This window comes from Dipodomys ordii, unplaced genomic scaffold (genome assembly GCF_000151885.1).
Source record: "Dipodomys ordii isolate 6190 unplaced genomic scaffold, Dord_2.0 Scaffold73, whole genome shotgun sequence".
Lineage (NCBI taxonomy): Eukaryota > Metazoa > Chordata > Mammalia > Rodentia > Heteromyidae > Dipodomys > Dipodomys ordii.
The window spans coordinates 5,635,748-5,658,159 of NW_012267289.1; the positions used below are offsets into that span (position 1 = coordinate 5,635,748).

The 22,412-nt window shown below is 34.0% G+C and overlaps 1 protein-coding gene across 3 annotated transcripts in view; it reads left to right on the forward strand.

Moving 5' to 3' along the window:
- The window catches only part of Epha3 (EPH receptor A3), a 313,122-nt gene extending 298,564 nt beyond the window's left edge, over positions 1 to 14,558 (forward strand). The window contains exons 16-17 of one of the 3 annotated variants that reach the window (XM_013024101.1): positions 5,922 to 6,077; positions 13,387 to 14,558. In XM_013024101.1, coding sequence (XP_012879555.1) covers positions 5,922 to 6,077; positions 13,387 to 13,492 — 262 coding nt within the window. In that variant the 3' untranslated portion in view covers positions 13,493 to 14,558. The remainder of the gene's footprint in view (positions 1 to 5,921; positions 6,078 to 13,386) is intronic. The other 2 variants (XM_013024103.1, XM_013024102.1) reach the window with 2 other exon arrangements.
- The last annotated feature ends 7,854 nt before the right edge of the window (positions 14,559 to 22,412 follow it).

Sequence of the window (22,412 nt, forward strand, 5' to 3'; positions counted from 1 at the left end):
TCCAAGACCCACCTAGTCAAAAGCACAGACCCTAAGAAAAAACAAACCAACAAATGAATTCAAAGAAATTGAAAGCAAAAGGTCTGGGGCATGTCTCCATGGTAAAGTATATGCCTCTTGCCTAGAAAGCAAGCAGCTTGAGTTCAATCCTGAAAACACACACAAAAAAGTGATGATTTCAATAATATAAGAAAAAACCTGGGTGATAGCAGAGGAAAGAAAAAAGTGTGCAAATAAAGTTAAATAAATTTTTTGAGCTATCATGACTAATAAGATACGCATTGTAAGATGCTGTATAGACATGTATTTCTATGTTTTATATGTGTAGAATTGTGAGACCAGCATGCTCTATGTTAAAAGTATGAAAGGTAGAGGGAGATAGGTCTGTGAGACAGGTGAACACCTGGACACAATAAAACTAAGTTCATAAGAATCTGAAGTTTAAGCCAGGAGCTGGTGTCTCATGCCTATAATTCTAGCTACTCAGGAGGCTGAGATCTGAGGATTGTGATTTAAAGCCAGTCCAGGCAGGAAAGTCTGTGAGACACTTATCTCCAATTAACCACCAGAAAACTAGAAGTGGTGGTGTGGCTCAAACTGGTAGAGAGCTAGTCTTGACCAAAAGGGCTCAGGGACAGTACCCAGGCCATGAGTTCAAGCCTCATGACCAACAAGAACAAAAAAAGAATCTGAAGGTTATGTATGGGGAGAAAAGAAAGCTATGTATATGTTGCCACATTTGATTTGATCCCATTTTGGAACTATAAACTTTTTTACTTTTCTAATTTTTTTCTATTAAGGTCCTTATATATGGTGGATTACCAGGAGCAATTATTATAAATCATGGAGCATGGTTTTTCAGATAGGTTGTCATCCTAAACTTTAAGACTAAATTTGAGCCTCTTCTTGCTATATTTGTCCTGTCTTGAAGTCCAAGGGTCTCACTGAAGCCTTAAAAGTTCTCAATCACTTAGTCCAGGCCAAAAACGGAAATACCCAAAAGTGCAAAAGGCATAACTAGAGTGATGGAAAGTCTCTATTATGTACAATTGTGTATATATCCCCACTGAGGATTAGAGGCTCCTTGTAAGGCAGCTATGAACTCAGTCAGTGCCAGTGGATGGGAGCCCTGTAAAGAAACAAACGTTGTTTATATCTGAAAACATCAACCCACTCACTAACTCCAATCTAGAAAGCAACATCTCAATTTAGAACTTTGGAAACAGAGTAGAAAATGTAAAGACTCTTAAGCCATTGCATAAAAAAGAAAGAAAAAAAACTTTTGAAACGGGATTAAAATAAACTTCATTATTAAAAGCTATTAGAACCTAAGAAAAAAAATGAAGGAAAATGAAGCTTTTAAATGAAGCATTGGAGAGTGCATTAAATCCTTTCCACAGAACTGTTTTGAAATGTTTTGATTTTTTTTGGAGTGATAGGACATTTTAAGTGGTCGATTTATTTCTGGAGGATGAAAAGGAAAGAGATTATAAAATCTTGCTTTTGAGAAAGCAAGGGAAAAAAGATATATGTGATTATAATGTACATATATAATGGGGGTAAAAAGCTTCCCCTTTCATTTTAAAAATTAGAGATTTTTTTTAGAACTTTTACTGACAAGAAATGTACTAACTGCATTGCTTATGTAACTGTTACCTCTCTGCACATCACCTTGAGAATAAAATAAAATTAAAAAAGATGTTACTGATAGAAAAAGCTGCTAAGCAAATAAGTGAGTTACCAAAAAAAAGATACATTTGTGGGATTCCTACTACAGACCCAAAGAAGAGACTGATAGAAATAAAAGTAGAATTTTGGATACTAGGAGCATGGGGCATGCCTCAGTAACTGGCACAGATTTTCATCTTTGAAATGTAGACAAATACTGTTCTAAGTGATGGGAATGATGAGCACACATGTTACTGCATGGAGAATAAAAGATTGAAGCCATGAAATTTATTATGCATATGATACCTAAATTTCACTTTAAAGCAAGTAGAAGTTGTCTTACAATAGCAATTTTAGCCTATTTTGAAACACATTTTGTTTGCTATATGGAAGAAATATGCCAGATTTGTATTAAAGAAAACTTTTGAGATAGTATTGTTACAATATTAGAGTTTTTAAAAGAAATATTCAATTATGTTTATGATTAGAGTTAATAGAAAAATAAAAAGTCTATTGTTATAGGTATTTATACATACATGTTTATAAATTTAGATATGAATTTGAGTATAGTTAAATTCCAGTATATACATAAAATAAAGTAAGTGAATAATTGGTTCTTAATTCACAGAATCTATACCATCTAAGAATTTATCAATAATACTATAAATTCATGGGATCCACATTCTTGGCACCAAAAGTAAATAATACATTCAAAATCTTCAGACTGAAATTCTTTAGTGCAGGCTATTTTGTGATAAAGACTTTAATGGTATACTTAATACGATGATTTGCAATTACACATGGTGAATTAAAATGTTTTGTATATATATTTTCCACTTCATTGACTCCTTCTAACTTTTAAAAGATTTTTAATAATCAGAAACATAGATAGGAAAAAATACAAATAACCCCATAATTTCTCCTGCTAATAGCAATTAAAAACGTTGGCTTAAGATCTTTGAATTTCCAAGAGTATGTAATATAAATCATTTTCAGAAAAAGAGTTATTTAGACAAATATTTTATCCTTTATGATAAATCTGAGGACCTAAAAGCAATCTACCTATTTCTCAAAATGACTTTGACCTCAAAATCTAAAACCGACAGGGTGACTTACTCACTGAACAAATATAATGCGTGATGTTTTTTAGGGAAGCAAACACGCAAAGTATCCAGGAGATTTCTTCTATTTAAACCATATATAAAAATCAAAGTGATTTTTACTTCATTTATTTTTTTATCTTTAAAGAAATGAAGAAAACTAAAATAAACAAGATGACTTTATTTCTTTAGTGTGTCACTTTTGTACTAGTTTCCTGGTGAGAATAACACTGATTCAAAATGACATTAGTTACTAATGAAAGCTTGAATTTACTTAGTCTTGTATGCAAGGTCAAAGTCAACATGAATTTACTTTAAAATAAATAAATTGACAAGTATTAAATTTATGTCATGCAATATAGTGAGTAGTCAACATTTGCAATTAAAAATTAAAAATAAACTACAAAAAGAAATATTGTATTGCATTCCCAGACAACAAATAAAAGTAAATGTCATTACCTTTTGTGGCCTAGATTTAATATATTCCCCAAAACTAATTACAACAAATTAAAAAGTAATTATAGTGATCAGTGTTATTGATCTCTCCTTTTAGAATTCAGCGACATCTACTTATTCAGGAAATGTGCATCAATCATTAATACATGAAAATGAAGTCCTTTGTAAAGAACAGTTACAAAAGGGAAGTCCATTCCTCAGTTCTAGTGATTCAGAGTCTAAATGTTAAAATAAGGTCATTTTAAGAAGGTATTCTTGGCATTGTTAATTGACATTTGTTACCCCAGTACCTGGTGCTAATTGGTCTGTAATCATTTATGGCTAAGAATGAGATTGATAGGAAGAAAAATATGTATACCTCTTTAATGTCCATAAAAGAATAATTCACCCAAATACAAGGAGGGAGAGAGCAAGGGAGGAAAGTTATTTTTTGCTTCCCCTGAGCAAACATGTAATTTCCATGATTTCTTTTTAATGACTGCGGTCTGTGGCCAGTAGGCACTGATTTATGAAAAGCTGTAAAAGATCAGGTGGAACTCTGTAGGACATCATTTACAGCTGCACGGATTGAAACCTATCTAATTTGTCTAGTAAAAGTGTGAGCTCACGGTGCACATCACCCAGCCTATAAATTTCCCCTTCAGACCCAGTGTCTGGGGCTGGGGCTGAACAAAAAATAAACGCCTCTGCCTGCAGCTGCTCAGAAAGCCCAGATTCCCTTGGTGCGCATGAAGAGACATCAGAGGCTCTTCTCAGTAAGAGACAAATTCCTATCCATTGATAAACTCTCCAGATGTCCTCTCAGAGGAGGAAAGGAACCAATTTTTATTTGAAATCCCCAGAGAAATCCTGGAAGTGGAAAAATGATACTTTGCAGGACTGGTTATTCTGAGGTCACTGACATCAAAATTAGGTTTTCTTTCTTTCTTCTTTTTTCCTCTTTTTCCTTGGTCTTGGTTGTACTTTGATCCAAGTAATAAACAGAAGAACTCAGTTGGGGTCACTCTAATCCCTAATCCACACGTCCTGTTCTATTTCAATGTATATATACTAATTTTTGCCAAACTCTTGTTATGTCTGGCCAACACATTGAGTTTAAAACTACAAACTATTTGGAGTTAAGAAAAGAATATTCTGCATTGTGCTATTAAGCACACTTCATAAATATTCTGAATAAATGTCCTGAGGTTTGATTCTTTATACCCACAAACCCATAAATAAAGAAGTATTGCTATTCATTGAACCAGGAGTCGACATTAGGGTTTGTGCTACAGCTACTGTTGACATGGAAAATATGAGTTGAATGTGTGTGTGTGTGTGTGTGTGTGTGTGTGCACAAACGTGTGTGAAGAGTTTAACATCACATTGACCTAATTCTAGGATTCAGTTCATTTTTTCTCACAATCTTTTGTCATATACGATTTAAAAATATTTGTCACGGTTATTTACTGGTCAATAAACAATGAAGAAATGCAGTGTTATATGTAATGTGTCTATTAAAGACTACATTATTTAGAAGGGCTAAGTAATAATTCTCCAAAGAATATTTGTCCAGTTATTAACCAGGTCCAGTCAAAGAAGTTAAAGAGGTTACTGAGAACAGAAGCAAAACAAACAAAAACAAAAACCATAAAGTTAGTTTACTAATAAGCTACTCTTTAGACTATTCAAGACAGGATGACAGTGACCTCTATTTCCTTTATGTCATTTTTTGCCTTTTAATAAAACAGGACTCATGAGTGTTCCTAGATCTGAAATAGAGCCTGTAATTAAATAAAACAATCCTAGAGTCCCTCTTGTTAATGATGAATTGTGTTGTCAATATAAATCACAATTTCAATCCAGATCTGAATAACTACAATTACATATGTGAGAGATTCATCACTCATTGGTGTCAAATATGCAATAATTTATTATTCAACAGTTTTTGCATTTATTTTGCAATTCTTTTTTTTTTTAATTTTTGGGGTCCAGTCGTGGGGCCTGAACTCTGGGCTTGGGCGTTGTCCCTCAGCTCTTCAGCTCAAGGCTAGCACTCTATCACTTGAGCCACAGGGCCACTTCCGGCTTTTTTCTTTTTGCTTATGTGGTGCTGAGGAATCGAACCCAGGGCCTCAGGCATGCAAGGCAAGCGTTCCACCACTGAGCCACCTTCCCAGCCCTGCAATTCTTATGTTTAATCACAAGTGTAGCACTATTTACCTCTGTGCTGCTTACAATCCTGCTATAAATGTAGCTTAGATTGTTCACAGTATTCTATAGACAGCAATCTAAACAGTGTCGATAAACAAACACCCCGTGGATAGAATTTAAAGTTGAAACTGAACCCATTAATAAGACAGTAAAGTATGTGGTGTGCCATACCTCTATAACAATGCCTTAACTTACCACCATCTTTACTAATACTAAACGCATTATACAAAGAGTGTATGGGTGTATTTATGCTATTCACTGACAAAATTTCAAAAACATTAAAAGTAGTTCAGAGTGAAAAAGGAACCCTCAGACAAAGTGATTGTAATCTTCTTCCACATTGTCGGCTTAAAAAAAATGAAGTTTTCCAAGAAGATCAGTTCTAGGAATAAACATGAGCACCACGTGGATTTTGGAAGGTCTCACTGATGTCAGGTCAAGGTGATACATGGCATCTCTGCTAACTCCTGATCTCTCTCCTTTTTGTGCTTTCTCTGCCGGCAGGCCATCAAACCTTCTCCTGGACCAAAGCAACGTCGATATCGCTACCTTCCGCTCAACAGGTGATTGGCTCAATGGTGTTCGGACGGCGCACTGCAAAGAAATCTTCACAGGCGTGGAATACAGCTCTTGTGACACCATTGCCAAGATTTCCACAGAGTAAGAAAAAACAAGATACTATTGCAAACAATGATAGATTATGAACTCTCTGCAAACCCTAGCTGGTTTAATGAGTGTGTTCTTTGTGTCAATCACACTTCTGAATGAGTTCACCCTGGATATTTCAGTAACCAAATCTTCTTCGTTTGTTTTGTGGTGTCTTACTCTCTTATGACAAAACCTCCAAACAGGTGTCTTTATGGACACTATATTTTGAAATACACTAATGCTCACACCCATATGGGCTCCCATATGCTAAGCCCGATTTTTATTTATTTATTTATTTATTAGTTAGTTATTTTTATTTTGTTGTTGGTCACGGGGCTTGACCTCTGGGCCTGATCTCTGTCCCTCAGCTCTTCAGCTCAAGGCAAGCGCTCTACCACTTGAGCCACAGCGCCACTTCCGGTTTGAGATAAGACTCCCAAGGACCTTTCTGCCCGGGCTAGCTTTGAATCATGATCCCCAGATCTCAGCCTACTGAGTAGCTAGCATTACAGGCGTGAGCCACCGGTGTCTGGCTCTAAGCGCAAGTTTTTAAAACATAATTAGACATGGCATATATTCCTGATGTTTGATTTTTTTTCAATACCAGGTTTAGTTCAGGTTTTAGATTTGACTTATGTCTCTAGCTATTTTTGAGATAGGGTCTTGTTTTTGTTTTTGTTTTTTCCTAAGCCATCCTGGACCATGATTCTTCTATTTACATTTCCTCTATAGCTTTTATGACAGGTGTATACCACTAAAGCACCCAACTATTGATTGAGAGGGGTTAACATGACCTCTTCCCCTCACCATGATGGCTTCAAACCACAATCTTCACAAACTTTGTCTTACAAGCATCTAGGATTATAAGCATGAGCCACTGGTGCCTGGCTATTTTCTGTTATGTTTTTACAAAAGCTTCACTTGTGCAAATACAAAATTTGAGATGTGAATGAAATAATCTGGAATACAGAGAAACATGTTGAAAAAAATCTAAAAGTTACTTTCCCACCTACGAAATAAGTATTTTACATCATGGTTCCTGTGTCTTTTCTGTAAAAGATAACATGATGCGTAAAGGCTAAAGATAAGAAATGTTTGTTTGTTTATTTTCTTGAAAGGTTGACAGTTGGGCTAGATAATATATATCAAAACAATAATGTATGGGTTCATGTGTAAAATACAATAATAATCAAGTATATGATGCTATATTTCTTAGACAATGGTCATTTGTTAACAGGATTCTGTTTATTTGAAATGACCCTAGACTTAAGGGCATTTTATAAAGAATCAAGCAACTAGTCATGGAAATTAGCCTCTATCCACAAGATATCATTTTTTGGCAATTGAAAAGTAAGGAGTTTAACTCATACATTCACCTATCTGGGAATGAGGCCCAATTGACTTCATTCTTCCTGCATGACTATTTATGTATTCCCATGTGCCTGGCCAAATTTGTCTTTTTCTCAACTCTAAGGCACAATTGCACTCAGATGATCAGGGATCACCACTTTTAATTCAAAGTCCCCAGAAGAGAAACTAGGACTGGTTCAGTTCCACTTCTAGATTGTCACCACTAAAAATATAAACTTGTTATTATTTGTCACTTCTATTCAAAGAAAGTGAGGTGGCATTAGTTCTAGGGAATTTTCCTGATAGTAATAGGGAAAATTCTCCCAAAGAACAGTGTTTGTGCTGAACAGATACAACAGAAGTTGTTCAGAATATTTTGCAGCCTGCACCATCTTTGTTTTTCTGCTTCTACTCTTTGTTCCATTACTTCTTCTAACTTCCTTTAAGTCTTATGCCTTCCAACTAACATTTGATTATATTAATATGATTGAATATGTAAAGCATTTTTTTCACCTGTGAGTTAGTAAACAAAGCCATTTCATTTTTGTAGAGAAAAAACAAACTAGATATCAAAATGGAGTGTTCAGTATAAATATGTAAAATTAAAAATGTATAATTAATATATGAATTACAATTAAATATTTTAAATTATAAAGGTATTAATTCATGATATAACTTCCAATCAAAAATATGTTAAACTACAAAAGGACCTTCAGGAAGAGTTTATTGCCAGCTGAAGAGGTGAACTTAGAAAATAAGTTCCATAGTCTATTTAATAGACACTGATTTCTTGTTTAAAGTAAGAGTTAACATTAATTGACTAGATTTTTAACTCATTAAGTTTATGTTGATTGGACACAGTCACAGGATATATTCATCAATTTAAACATTTTTATACATCTTTATTTCAGTAATATAAATAGGGTTGTGATAGGCAAGACACTTGATTTAAAACACAAAACCATAACAAAGAATAAGCATGACTTTGAAAATACCCACACCCTTGCCAGACTTTTAAAGGCAGAGTTATGCAAATGTTTATTCTCAGTAAAATATCAACACTCAGTGCTATTAAATAGAAAAACACTACATTGACATGAATGATACATCACACTGTTCTTAAAATGAACTGCAAGTGTATAATTTAAATACAGTCATCGGTAGGTGTGGCAAGAAAGCTGCTCCGGAAAAGTTGAAATGACAACATTTGTTAACTTCCAAGTTAGTATTATATTTGTGTTAGCAACTTTGTGTTGAACACAAACCTCCTTTTGGCTGAGTACACTATTTCACTTCATTATTACTTTCATTTGTGCAATCTGCAAGTATGTATCCAAGGTGAGATTCAAGTTTTTCCTAACAGACCAGGTTCTTTCAGCTTTGTCTTTTACACTAGGCTGCATGGTGTTACATACCACAGGATTCCATGGCTCACAATGTTCTTTCTTCTCTTCCTGTTCAGTTTAGATATACTATGAGATTAGCATCTGTTCCCTCAAAACTCCTTGAAATAAATTACTTCCTTAGTTGGGACACCACAGTGTCTTGCACTTTATGTCCCGAGTTTGTAATGCAAAGCTGAAGATTTATAAAATGTTTTGAATAAGCTAATATATTAAGTAGCATTTTCACATCAAGTTCTATAATATATTTAGCTACCTATTTATTTTTGTATGCTTTTTATTGTAAAAATGCTGTACAGAGGGGTTACAGTTACATGACCAAGGTAATGAGTACATTTCCTATTGAGCTTTGTTGCCTCCTCCTTTGTTTTCCCCCTACTATCCCTTCCCTCCCACCTCCACAACTACCTATTTTGTATCATTTTTTTCTTTTTTTGTTCTTAGACACATTCTTTGAACTTATTCCAGTCTCTTTTCTTTCTGGCATTCACCCTCAATTCAAAATGATTCACTTGACCAAATACTCTAGAGATTATTATAGAATACATAGATACCTATTTTTTTCTTTTATTCCTTTTCAAACTATTGCATTACAATAAAAGACAGTAGAATTTTTCCCTCAATAATTAATCTATTAATTAATCAATTAATCTATTTGTAAATTCAGAATGTTGGTGAAATACAAGCTACTCAAATCATCCAAATTTCAAATGAATCCCAGAAAATACATAGTTTCCTTCAATAAATATAGTATTGTCTGGTGGATTTTGAAAGGTTAGTAAGGAAAGGAGAGAGAAATGGAAAGGGCATAGTGTCTGGGATTGTGAAAGCTGAAGAGAAAATTAAATGTGTGGGATGAATATGAAGTAGATTAATTGTTAAATGCCATTATCTTGCACCTTTGAATGCCATTTTCAAAGTGTCATCACCTGACCCTTGCCTCTAAGGTAGCAGACAACACATTAACTTCTACACTCTATCTGGAGTTGCTCTTTAGTCTTGAACTTTTCTATACCTCTTCTGTGTAGGATAATCGAAATGAAATGAGCACACAGTATGTGTTCTTGAGACTGGCAGTTGGATAGACCTATTTTGAATGTAAGAGAATGCTAGGTAAAAATCGGGGCCAGCAGCGAGTAAAGGATACATAAAGACAAGCAAGAGATAAATACAAAGAATAATTCCTTTGTATTTTTCAAATGATGGAAGCCTCCCCATTAAACAAAAATATATATGTTTCCTTATTGTTTTTTCAGGGTGTGAGACAGCTTTATTCTGATTTTCTAAACAGTATATTTGAGAGATTTTTAAAGTATGTCACAACTTAGAATGTGATCTTCCAGTTTCTGATGTTTATTTTCCTTCCACTTGAGGATAAATGCTTCAGTTTAGAAAAGGAAGTCAGAGCCAAGCATCAAGATCATCAATCAGACAGTGAACTTACATTTTTCAAACAACTCAGGAAATTACCATACAACTTTGGAATATTTTTCTGCATTCTATGACTACCACTTTTAACCATTTGTACAGAAGAGGAAAAGGAAAAGACAAAATAAAATCCCCTATCATAAAACACAACATAGAATTGAAATAAAATATAAAAATGGAGAGAATCTATCAGTTTACATAACTGCATTTTGTATAACTTTTTTTTGCTGGTTGTACATTCAAGTAAATAATTTATATATCAAGCAAATAATTTGCCATAGTTTTATAATGACTTACTATATTTGGGAAATGAATGAGAAAAGAAATATAAGTTTTACAATTTAAAGACAGACTTATAAAAATGATGTTGCAATGCAAACATTTCTAATTGAGAGATCAGCATGAGTAGCACACATTTCTGTAAGTGAAGGCTTTCAAAATCCGCAGTGATTCAGAAGTGGTGAAGCTGGTACACTGTACATTTTACTAGTTTTTCCTAGGAAAGGAAAGAAAGCTCAAGCATGTAGTCAGAGAAGACCTTGGAAAAAATCCAAGTTTCTTTAGAAAAGTTATCAACATGGAGGAAAATCCTACATCATCAGGAATTTGATTCTCCATCCAGATGACAGAGATGCTGAATAGTCTTGGCTAATATTACTGAGCTGATGTTAGGGAACATGTATATTGTGTCTCAAATATTTAAATACTGTTTGTTTTTAACACACCTTCATTACTTTGGAACCGACTAGGAGCTCAAATCATCCATTTTGATGTAATTGAACTCTCAGTGTTTCTTTTTTTTACTTGTAGTACTAAAGAATCATTCTATGGGTATGTTTGTTGAGTGGGTTATCTCACACACACACACAAACACACACACACACACATGCACATATGTGCACTTTGTTCTTAAATTCTCAATTTGCTCAAATTTCCTTTGCCAAATGGTGCTTTGCTCTTTTGTACATTTATCTTCTTAGTAACTAAGGATTGAGGTCTGTTGAATGTAAGCTATTGTTCAGGGTACTATTGCTTAGTGGAGCTCGAAATTTAACAAGAATCACTTTTCATGTGGTTGTTTAACTTGTCATTTGACAAAGTAGAGAATAAAGAAAATAAATTAGGAAGTAAAAACCTTGCTTAAGGCCAGAAAAGGAAAATGCCAAGTGCAGAAAGAAGGAAGTATAGAAAGAGTTTAAAATATTACTCAGGAAATTGTTGGTAATATAGAAACAAACTTGTGTAAAGACCCAAAAAGAGGTGATCATGTGAAGATGTAACATGAAACAAGAATGTGCAATTTATAATACACATGTTAGGTTGTCTTTCACCTTAAAAATATTGCCTATATTTGAATAATCTGCATTTTCATGCCTAATGACTGAGCTTATACTATTTTTTAATTAATAGAGATATGTCCTCACCAATTATTTTCTATTTTTGAAAGTATTTTTTACTTTAAAGATATTGTTCCTCTTCTCTGTGGTTGCACAAATTTAAAATCTGATGAAAACAGCAATTTCATTATACTATCTAATTCTGTGGGCCATTTAGCAGAATTCAGTAGGTGATTCTGTATTGACCAGTGTTAATATTATGGAAGCTTTCAGAGAACAAATGGCCTAATCTGTTCTGGAGAGATGGAACTGCTTTCATTTCAATGTATGGCTTATGCAGATGACTGCCCATCTGGTCTGGGCTAGGCTGTAGACAAAGTTTTATACCAGGCATCTCTCAAGCTATATTCTTTGGACCAACATTTTTATATAACAGAAATGTATCGTCAGAGATATGTTTCAAGAAATAAGAAGTTGAACACTTTAACTGCTTAATACCTGAAAATAAAAAGAAAAGCAATATAATACCACCTTTTACTTCCAAATGTTTTTAGTCAAAACAGTCCACAAGCTATTCCTGATTTAATAAAGTCCCACAAAAAAAATGTGTGCCTGTCTATCTTCGTTTAGCTAAGAACTAAAAAAATGGATCAGACCACTATTACAAATTATCACAAATGTATTAGTTTAAATATTGGAGGTTTATTCTTACCAGTTCTGGAGACAGAAATTTGATATCAATATGTTGGCAAGGGTACATACATTTCTCGCTAGTAAAGAGGTAAGAAAATTTTCTTACCTCTTCTAGCTCTTAGTAAATACTGATAGCTATGGCAATTATACCACACATCTTACATAAATCTTGTCCGTGTTACTGTGTGGTCTTTGCTGTTTCTTATAAGGGAGCTACCATGTGATTTAGGATCTTAAAGTAATTAGATAAAAAAGGACCCAATTCCAAATGAGGTTATGTTTTAAAGTTTGGGGAAGATGATATTAATCCACTACACTATCATATTCTCCCGTAAGACATAGAGAGACCAGCCTATAAAACATATGAATGGTTCAAAAATCAGAAACTTTATCTCTAACTTTCTATGCTTCCATCAGAAAGAATGACATTGCCCCCATTTGTAAAGAAGTGGAAAGACTTGGAAAAGTCATATTAATTGATGTAAGCCAGGCCCAAAAAAACATAGATCACATGGTTTCCCTCATTTGTAATAATTAGTATATGTCTAGGATAGTCCTAGCAGAGGACCATAATAGTTCAATATTTATGTACATATAACCATGTAAGATGATGCAAAGTGAAATGAACGCCAAGCTAATAGAAACAAGCGGTTTAGAGGTTTTCCTTTGCTGTTGTTGTTTTTAATGTACTATGTGATTTCTCTTTTGTTTTGTGTTTTTTTCTCTGTGGTTTATTCCCTGTTGTCACTGAATTTGACTTTTTACCAAAAATCAATACCTGGGTATTGTTTATACATTTATCTGAATTAGGGAAGAGTAGGGAACAACAACAATACTCACAAGACACCATGCTGGAAATGAACTGTACAACTTGGGGTTGTTGGAGAGGAGGGAAAGTGGGTGAAAATGAGGAAATGGGTAAGAAGTTTGACAAGAAATGTACTCACTACCTTATGTATATAATTGTAACCCCTCTGTACATCACCTTGACAATAAAAAAATCAATAACTTAGGTGCAAAGCACCTAGTCATGTGTTACTAATTAAAAATATTTTGCATGCACACTACCTATGAAAGCATGATTCTCATTGTGTGTTCTCATTCTTACAGTGACATGAAGAAGGTTGGTGTTACTGTTGTTGGGCCACAGAAGAAGGTCATCAGTAGCATTAAAGCTCTAGAAACACAATCCAAGAATGGTCCAGTTCCAGTGTAAAGAACTGGAGGAAGCGGTGGCTATGGATGATGGTGCATCCTTTAGTGGGCTAATGAGATTTGGGAAAGAAGAGTGGAAGTTCCAAGTCCAATAAGACACTCAACTATGAGTACAAATGCCTTAACGTGAAATTGAAAAACTCTTTATTTTCCCCTGTTATTTAGTGGATGAGTGGGTGGGTGGGTGTATTTCATTTTGTAATTGCTTTTAAAATGTATTAGTTAATGAATTAAATTAAAGTTTTTCAACTCAAAATGGTGAAGAACTAGCATCGAGCCATTGATCAGAGAGGATCATAGAAGCAAAACAAGAAAACAAAATGGACATAACAGCGTGTTCAGGATAACCACAAATTAAAAGACTTGTGATATTTTTATACGCAAAAGAAATCTGTAACAGGTATTTTGTTTCTTTAAAAGTGAGCAAAATAGAGGACTTTATACCTCAAACTATCTGGCCATATTTACTACCTTTTCATTGTATTAGTCTTATTTTTAATCTATGTTTAAAGCAGATAGAGATGAAGTTTGTAGTTGGTTGAGTACTACACATCTTAAAATTGTTAGCTTCTTTAAGTGTATCATGTAAGATGTGTTTTAATTTTTGAAAAAAGTTATGTATTTATTTCCTTTTGAATTTTTATTGTTTTATATTTATGCCTTGTTGATTTAATTTGGAGTTAACAGCCAAGTGCCAAATGCTTTCTCAAGTTCAGCAGAAGGAAACATTAATAAGACACATAGAATGATGTTTCCTTCTAGATTTTAGTGAATCATTTACTATTATGTCATTAAAACATGACATATTTTTCCTATTCATATGGCAACAACCTCTCCCAGTCTGAATTATTTCATTTATGTTTGTCTCTGTATGTCCTACAAACTATATGCTCCTAAAGAGTGTAATATCCTCATTTGTACATGATGGATTTTTAACCAGATAACATACTATCCCTCCAGTGATATGGAAACTGCATTAGAGTTCCTAAAATAGTTACACTGGAAAGAATTGATATGCTCCATAGGTTGTTGCATTAACTGAACAGCAGATAGGTCAATGCATGAGTCACCTAATAGCTTTGATTTAAATTGCTGAATTGTTTATGGGTAATGATGAAAGCTAAATCACTCATCCACAACACTGAAGTTTAGGTCAATTAATTAAACATCTTGATCACCAATATCAGGTATCATTGTCCACTGGAGTCTTCCACATCAACACAACTATTGTAATTTTGGTGTATAGTATGTTATCTGGTGTATAAGCCTTGGAATTCATTGTGTTTAGTGAGCATACCATGTTTGCAATAGCTACTCAATTAGCAAATGACTCAAAATGTGTAGACATTGGAAATTTGTCTTATTGCAGGGATTTAGACTTGCCAACATATAAAGGACAACTCTGGGCATGTTCATTACTATTTCAAACAATGCACCTGGTGGAGATATAACTGTTAATACATTCTGAAGCAACACAGATAATCTTCATCCTGATGTGATCATGTCATGGATATAAAATATGCATGCCATTAAATGCATATTTCTGGATAATATAATGCTGCAACATTTATATTCATGCACAAAAATGGTCAGTAACAAAATATAGCTCCCAGTCACAGGTCAAAACTCACAATTGCTAACCTATTATAGGGTTAGTATAAGATGATATGGTTCAGACATAAGAATATTTCCGAAATCTGGACACTTCCTAGAGTCAAATCATACTAGTAGAATTAAGCTTTTTTAAAGCCATAAGGGATTATGAAATTAATCACAAACTTCATATATTCATACTAGAAATCACTAGAAAATCTTGTAGTGAAATATTTTCTGTTTGAAATGTTAAAAGGAGATTCAGCTTTATTTTTGATCTCATTCTTCCCCATCCCAGACTGGCAGTTAATTTCTTAAATACTTGTCTGGGTATGCTCAACAGACTCATAAATTTCATAACCAGAAAAGGTTAAGATTGTCAAATCAATTTCACTCATTTTGGCTGTTCTTTGTTGTTGTTGTTGGAAAGTGGAGGCTGTACACACAGTATAATTGCTCTTTTTTTCAATATTTTTCTATCTGACCTCTTTTAGAGTTACTTTACATGATTCTTACCCTGTATATATGTAAACATAACAGTGTACGATTCCTAACTGTGGAGTAGAGGTACTAGAATATCTAGCTTGTGGCCATCTCTTTGTACAGAAACTGCATTGATGTTCAATAAACAAAGTTTTACAACTTCTTCTGAATATATGTACCATATAATCTGTTTGTATCTTAAACCTGATTTATACATATTATTTATTTCTGATAACACACCCAATTTATGCTGTATTAAATACCTATTAAGCCATGTACAAATGTGATATGATTGGCAATATATGTTTAGTATGAGCTTGAGTTTTCAAAACATCATTCATTTAGTTTATGTTGTACAATGTAGATGGCCTCTTACTAATGTAAAGTGATTTGTAGTGGAAGCATTTATATTTTTATAATAAACATAATGAAAATATTTTTACAGATTGGAACACAGAACTGGTCCTTGAAGCTTTTTTATACATTAAATACATTTTGTTTTAAATAGTAAAATATTGGAATTTATATAAGGTGCAAATAATATACTTAAATTATTTTTTCCATGAGTGAGGATGATTCATGCTGTATGATTCAATTTTTTTGGTCCAAGTCTCATTCTCCACATATTAGAAAAATGATCAATACATGTGATCTTCATAGTTAATAAATGCTAACTATATTAAGCCATTCTCTGTTAATTACTAGTCTGAAATTTTAAATATATAAGCCTCAGGGGAAAATCAAACTGTTGGCCCACATGTCTATCCACAAAATGATAGATCAAGCCAACATGGAACCAGAAGTTCAGCCAATGTCTCACTACTCTGTCGCTATTCCCCTTTCTCCCTCACCCTGTTTTTCTCCCATCTGAAAGTAAACATGTTAAAGGTAAGAAATGTTAACAAATCCTATTATTTTGTAAACTTCAAATGTTGACACTTTGAAAATACTGTTTTAGTAAGTATTATTTTACATTGTATTTCTTATGGAATAATTATTGCACTTCAAATGTTGAAACAGATTTTGCGGCCTTGTATTGGATCACAAGCCCCATTTGAAAAATTTTGAGCAGAATAGTGTACTACTCAGAATGCAAATCATGGATGGGGAAGTGATGCATGCTGCATTGATTACAGGTGTCAGGGGTTCAGGTAACAAATAAAGAATATTTGTTATGAAAAAAGGTAAGGAATTCTGCATTAGCAAATAAGTGAAAATAAACAATAAGTAACCTCAATTACAAATTACATACTAAAACACACTCGATTTTTCATATAAAGTGAAGTCTTGTCATTTGCAGTCCAATTAAAGAAAATGATTTATAGGAAATTAAAAACGCTAACTGACAATACAAACAAAATAAATGACCAAGCTTCCTGTAGAGATAGAAGCAATATGGAAGAGGTTGTAAAACAGGTTGTATTTCGGAGAGCAGATTCCAGTTTGCTGTGAGAAACAAATGGTATTCAATTATGTTACTTGGAAAAGACAATGTTTTAAAACTAAAAGAAAGCAGTGAAAAGAAATGCATTTACTTCAGGAAGCATATTAACAGATACTACATCTATAAGAGTCTATCTCTGTCTCTCTGCCTCACCCTAGCTCTTCAGTACTAAGATTACATGTATACACAGCCACCCCCTGCTGCATCTATGTACTTTACTAGCACCACATATTTTTTTTATTAAGTCACTTGCAACAATTTGTGAAAAATTATCACCCCTTTTTAATAGATGGGGAACTCCAGGCTCAAAATGTTCAATCACATTTATTTAAAAGAATAGATTAGCATGTTATGAAAGGGAATATTTCAAGTAAGTAATTTCTAATTCTGTTTTCTTTCATACTGTGGAGACTGTATTTCCTGAAATGCTCTGAGAATAGCTCTGAGAATTTTTATAGTTTGCACTTTGGAAACTCAGTTGGTTTTAAGTTCAATGAACTATATAATGTTAAAATCTGTCTTAATATAAAGCTGTATCATTTCCCTACAATCATAATGATAAGAGTGCAAAAGAATAGAAATCGTATAAACATACATAAGAAGAGGAGAGACAAATAAAATTTACTAATTTGAGAATACTTTTGAAATGTGAGAATTAAAAAAAATATTTGTGCCAATTCTAGGGCTTGAACTGAAGGCCTGAAAGTCTCACCTGACTTTTTCACTCAAGGCTGTCATTCTACCATTAAGTCATACATTTATTTTCTGATATTTTCTGTTTAATTAGAAATAAAAGTCTATCTGATGTGTCTTCCAAGGCTGGTATTAAATTGTGATCTTCAGATCTCAGGTTCCTTGAGTAGGTAGGATTATAGATAAGAGCTACGAATGCAGGCATAAAGAATCTTCTTCAGGAATAAAATAGAGGTCATAAAGGCTTTTGAAAATGCTGTCATCTTATTAGAAGTCAGAATTAAGGCAAACTGTGTTTGATATCATGAATTTGCTAAACTTATATTGTTAGAAAATTATAGTAAGTTGATCTGATTCTGAGAGTATAGAAAAAATAATCCCAAGGCAAAAGGACTATGGAAAGTTCACATCTCTGATGGATGTACAGTCTATATACTTTATCTCATACACACATACACACACATACACATGCATACACACACACACACACAAATTTGTCTAGGACCACATATTTTCAAATAATGCTAGGTCCTGTCATACTTAAGTGCCAAAATCTTATCAAAAAGAAAGAATGAAAAATATAGCCTTTAGTGCAGACTCGTCTAAGGTGATTTTTTTTTCTTAAGTGATGCTTGCAATGACTTAAGGTCTATACTCTTCTCCAAAGTATAGAAGGCAGTAAAATAGTGAAACAAAACAGATGATGGGGGAGGTGAATTATTGAGGGGATAGAGCACTCTCCTCATTCTATTGGCTAGTACTCAATCACACTTCGGTACTTAACTACAGGTAAATATGGAAAAAGGAATCTAATAGTGTGACAATGTTGAATAAAAGTTTAAGGATTTCGTATAGCTAGCTCTACTACTGTATGACCTTTATGACCTCTACTGTTTTTCCTTACATGTATAATGTGTGATACGGTAGGTAGCAAAAGGTTTGCTGAAGACACATGTCTTGCTGACTGCAATCACTTCTTATTCTCTACAGGCAATCATTTTGAACTTTTTTTCTTTAATGACATGAATCTAATACTTTACTAGAACTGCCTGTCTCAGCTATGGGACTGCCCTGGTCAGATCTCCTTTCAAGAGGGCCTAGTGCAAGAAGTTAGCTGTCAACTGTAAACTGCTGTACTTGCAAAATCCCCAGCACAGTTTTCACCAGGCCACATTTTATCATGCTTAATCCCAGTCAGTGACTCAGCACAGTGGGTGTACTGGAGCAGACCCACTTCTCAAATGATTATGGCCTTTAACAAACATCCATCTTGTTCTGATTATCCTGACTGAGACTTGTCCCAGAATGCACTGTGAGCTGAGCTCCTGCCTATTCAATCATTCTTCCTTCACTAGCTTGCTTCATAAGGGTGTAAGCACATGTATGTCCTATGTAAAACAAACATACAAAACAATATAAACAATAGTCATTCACAGTCCTGGCAAATAGGAAGTTCAAGGTCAAGACATCAGTACTTAGAGTCTGGGGAAGTCCTTCACTTCAAGAGGGAGTGAATACTTTATGTACACATGAAGGCAGGAAAGAGGGGAGAATAAAAAGGGTCTCAGCTATCTCTTTCCAGCCCTTTTATAAGGCAGAGCCTTCAGATCTTCACCACTGGCTCAAATGCCTCTCCTTTCAATACCACCAATATGAGAATAAACCCTGAACACTTTTTTTTGAGAAAATCAAATCACACCAATAGAAGTCAGATTGTGCTTTGTTTAGTGGAGCAGTCATTAAACCTCGCTAAAACGCATGCTTCAGCATGAGTGCTGTAGCATTTGAGCTATGCCCTAAGTCTTTTTTGTTTGGTAGATAGGATTCCACTAACTTTTTCTAGGCTAGACTCCCTCCTATGATTCTCCTACCACCTGAGTAGCAGGTATTATAGGCATGAGCCACCAAGACTGTCTTTCAGATCTGAATTTTAATCTGAAAGTTCTCTCTGCTTTCTCGGACTCCCTGTCCTAGTGCTTCATAGACATGTCTAATAGAAAGATGCTTGCAAGTCTACTTTTTGTGTCTTCTTCTTGAAAATCCTAAAGGAAGACCACTTTGAAGTCAACTGGCCTGGCAACTGGGATGCTATATTTGATTCTCCACTTTATCTACCATTAAGTGCCTTACATATGAATTATACTCACTTCCGTCCCTTTGATTTATTGCCCTTCCCCCAATCTCTGCTGAGCCCTCATTAACTTGTCTGGATTTCTGTAGGAATCTCCTAAATTAGGCTGTCTCACACTCCAGTCCTGATATCTCCAACACATTCTTCCGTGTACAGCCCAACTAATGCAGGGAAGTGAATTTAATTTTGTAGTTTCTCCTCAGGAGACCCACAAACTCAAATACCTCAAGGGCCTGGCAGGTTACACAAACACATGCAGCAAATGAAGACTGTGGTGAGCCATTAAAACACCTTCCCTTCCTCTAAAACCGACTGAGGTACAAAGCACACCAATTTAATGTGAATTCAAATATTTCAAGGGATTTTTTTTCTCTTGTGAAAATTGTTCTCACATTTTAAGTATGGCAAAGCATCTAAATAAAGAAGAAAACATATCCATGAGCTGAATTTAGCCTACAATTGTGAACTTTTCTCTTGTAGTGTACAGAACACTCTAGTTTGGCACGTGAGACTTGTCGAATAAAATTTTGGTTTTTTTTGTTGCTTTTGCATTTGCACACTGTATCTACTCTCTCTGTGCATTGCACCAAACCACACACTGCTCTTGGAATATGCTACAATCTTTTATTGAATCTGAGCCATTGACCTTTCTGTTCTTCTGTCTAGAATCCCTTAGCCAGTATTTATTCATTCTTCAGACTTACTATCTTTGACACTGGGTCAAGTGACCTTTTCTTGTACAGCAACAGAACCTAGTACTTAATACTGACATAACACTTTATATCTTACATTGAAATTTCTGTTCTGTATGTGGCATCCTCCTTCCTAACGGCAGGTGCCTCAAATAGCAATCCTGTCTTGGAAACCACATTACCAATGCTGTCCATTGCTATGAGTCTGAGATGTAATAAGTATACAAAGACTTTTGTGTTAAATTAATATATTGAGACAATGTTTGATAACCTAATAAAGTTGCCATTCTCAATTCTTTTTCTGTAGGGAAAAGTGTAAATTTCCTTCAGGTTAATAAAAGCACTTAATGTTCTAGTTATATTTCTTGGATCATTGACTCTATCGACCACTGCTAGAACTGGTTCATTTTCATAGAATTTTGTGGACTCATTTCACTGGTCTCCTTGCTCCCATTTTTCTCAGTGCAGTTAAGTCGTTTAAGTAGATCCTTGAACCAGAGCTTAACTATAAAATTTAACAAGGTAAATGCCAAAGCTTTTCTGATCCTTTCTACTTTCTTAGTAAGTACAAATAATATCAACATATCTACTAAAAACAACCCTTCTTATGGGGCATATGGGATTCACATTCTATTGACCCAGAGACTCTAGATACAATTTGGGGAAATAACTTGTAGCATTAAGTATACAATAAAATAAAATTTGTGAAGGTTACATCAGTCCTCACTCTTAAATTCTTTGTGAAAACATTGATGGATAAGAGGCAAAATTGATCATTCTTTCTTGATATGTGGTATAGAAACTTTCTCCTTTGAGGAAAGACAATTTGTCTTATATTAGAAACAAATGATACTACAATAACCACAATTAAGAATTAAATGAACTGCTGGATGATATCTATTATATTTATGTACAGACACATCTATAAACTTTATATTTAAGTATTTGAAAGATTTTCCACTGCCATTTGAATATTGTGCAAAGTCCTTAATATATTATTTATTTTAATTTTTAAACAACCCAATGATATAAGCATATTGCTATCTACTTTCATAGGTCAGCTAGCAAGTAAAAACTGAAGTCAAAGTCAACTCCAAACTTTTTTTATCAGAATCATTCTTCTCCCAGAATTATTCTTCAGTTATATTACAGTGAAGGATAAAATCCAAAGGACAATTATGAAATATTTTCTGGAGTTCAGGGCTCCAATAATCTCTCATTTGCTACATTTCAATGTGCATAATATTAGTACTCTGCTAGTAAAACACATTTCTACAATATATTTTTGCTTATTCATGCCATGTATTCAGGCAGGTACCTTTCATTTCTTTACTGCCATAAGAAAAACATTCAGGGATCTTTTGTTTCATTTCTATAAACTCCATTTCAATAGCTTGAGCTTTGTTTGACATATGGTAAACCATTGTAACAAACATGATCCCTTCAGCATTTAACAAATAATCTAATTTGGAGACTCCAAATTCCACAGAAAAAAAGTAGGTCTTGTGATATTTTCTGACAGATTTCTACACCATTGATTTATGGAAGTCTGCTAAACTTGGGATTCTTATCTAAAGACAAGGAAAGACCATCACATATTTGAAGTGCATCACCCTCAATGACGGAAGCCAAGACCTTGGAATACTTGCTAAAGGATGAGAAAACACAGAATGTCTGTCATGTACTATCAAGAACTTATTGACTTTCATATGGTTCTCATTTATTTTCATACATGGCAAACCAAAAGCCTTGGGAAAAAGCCAATACAATTTGTTATAGATAACACTATCTGAACTTAACTGCTATAGGTATGCTTCATGTAATAAATACATATTTCATATCAGCAGCCCAGCAACACAAAAATTGAAAAAGTCTAGACAAAATT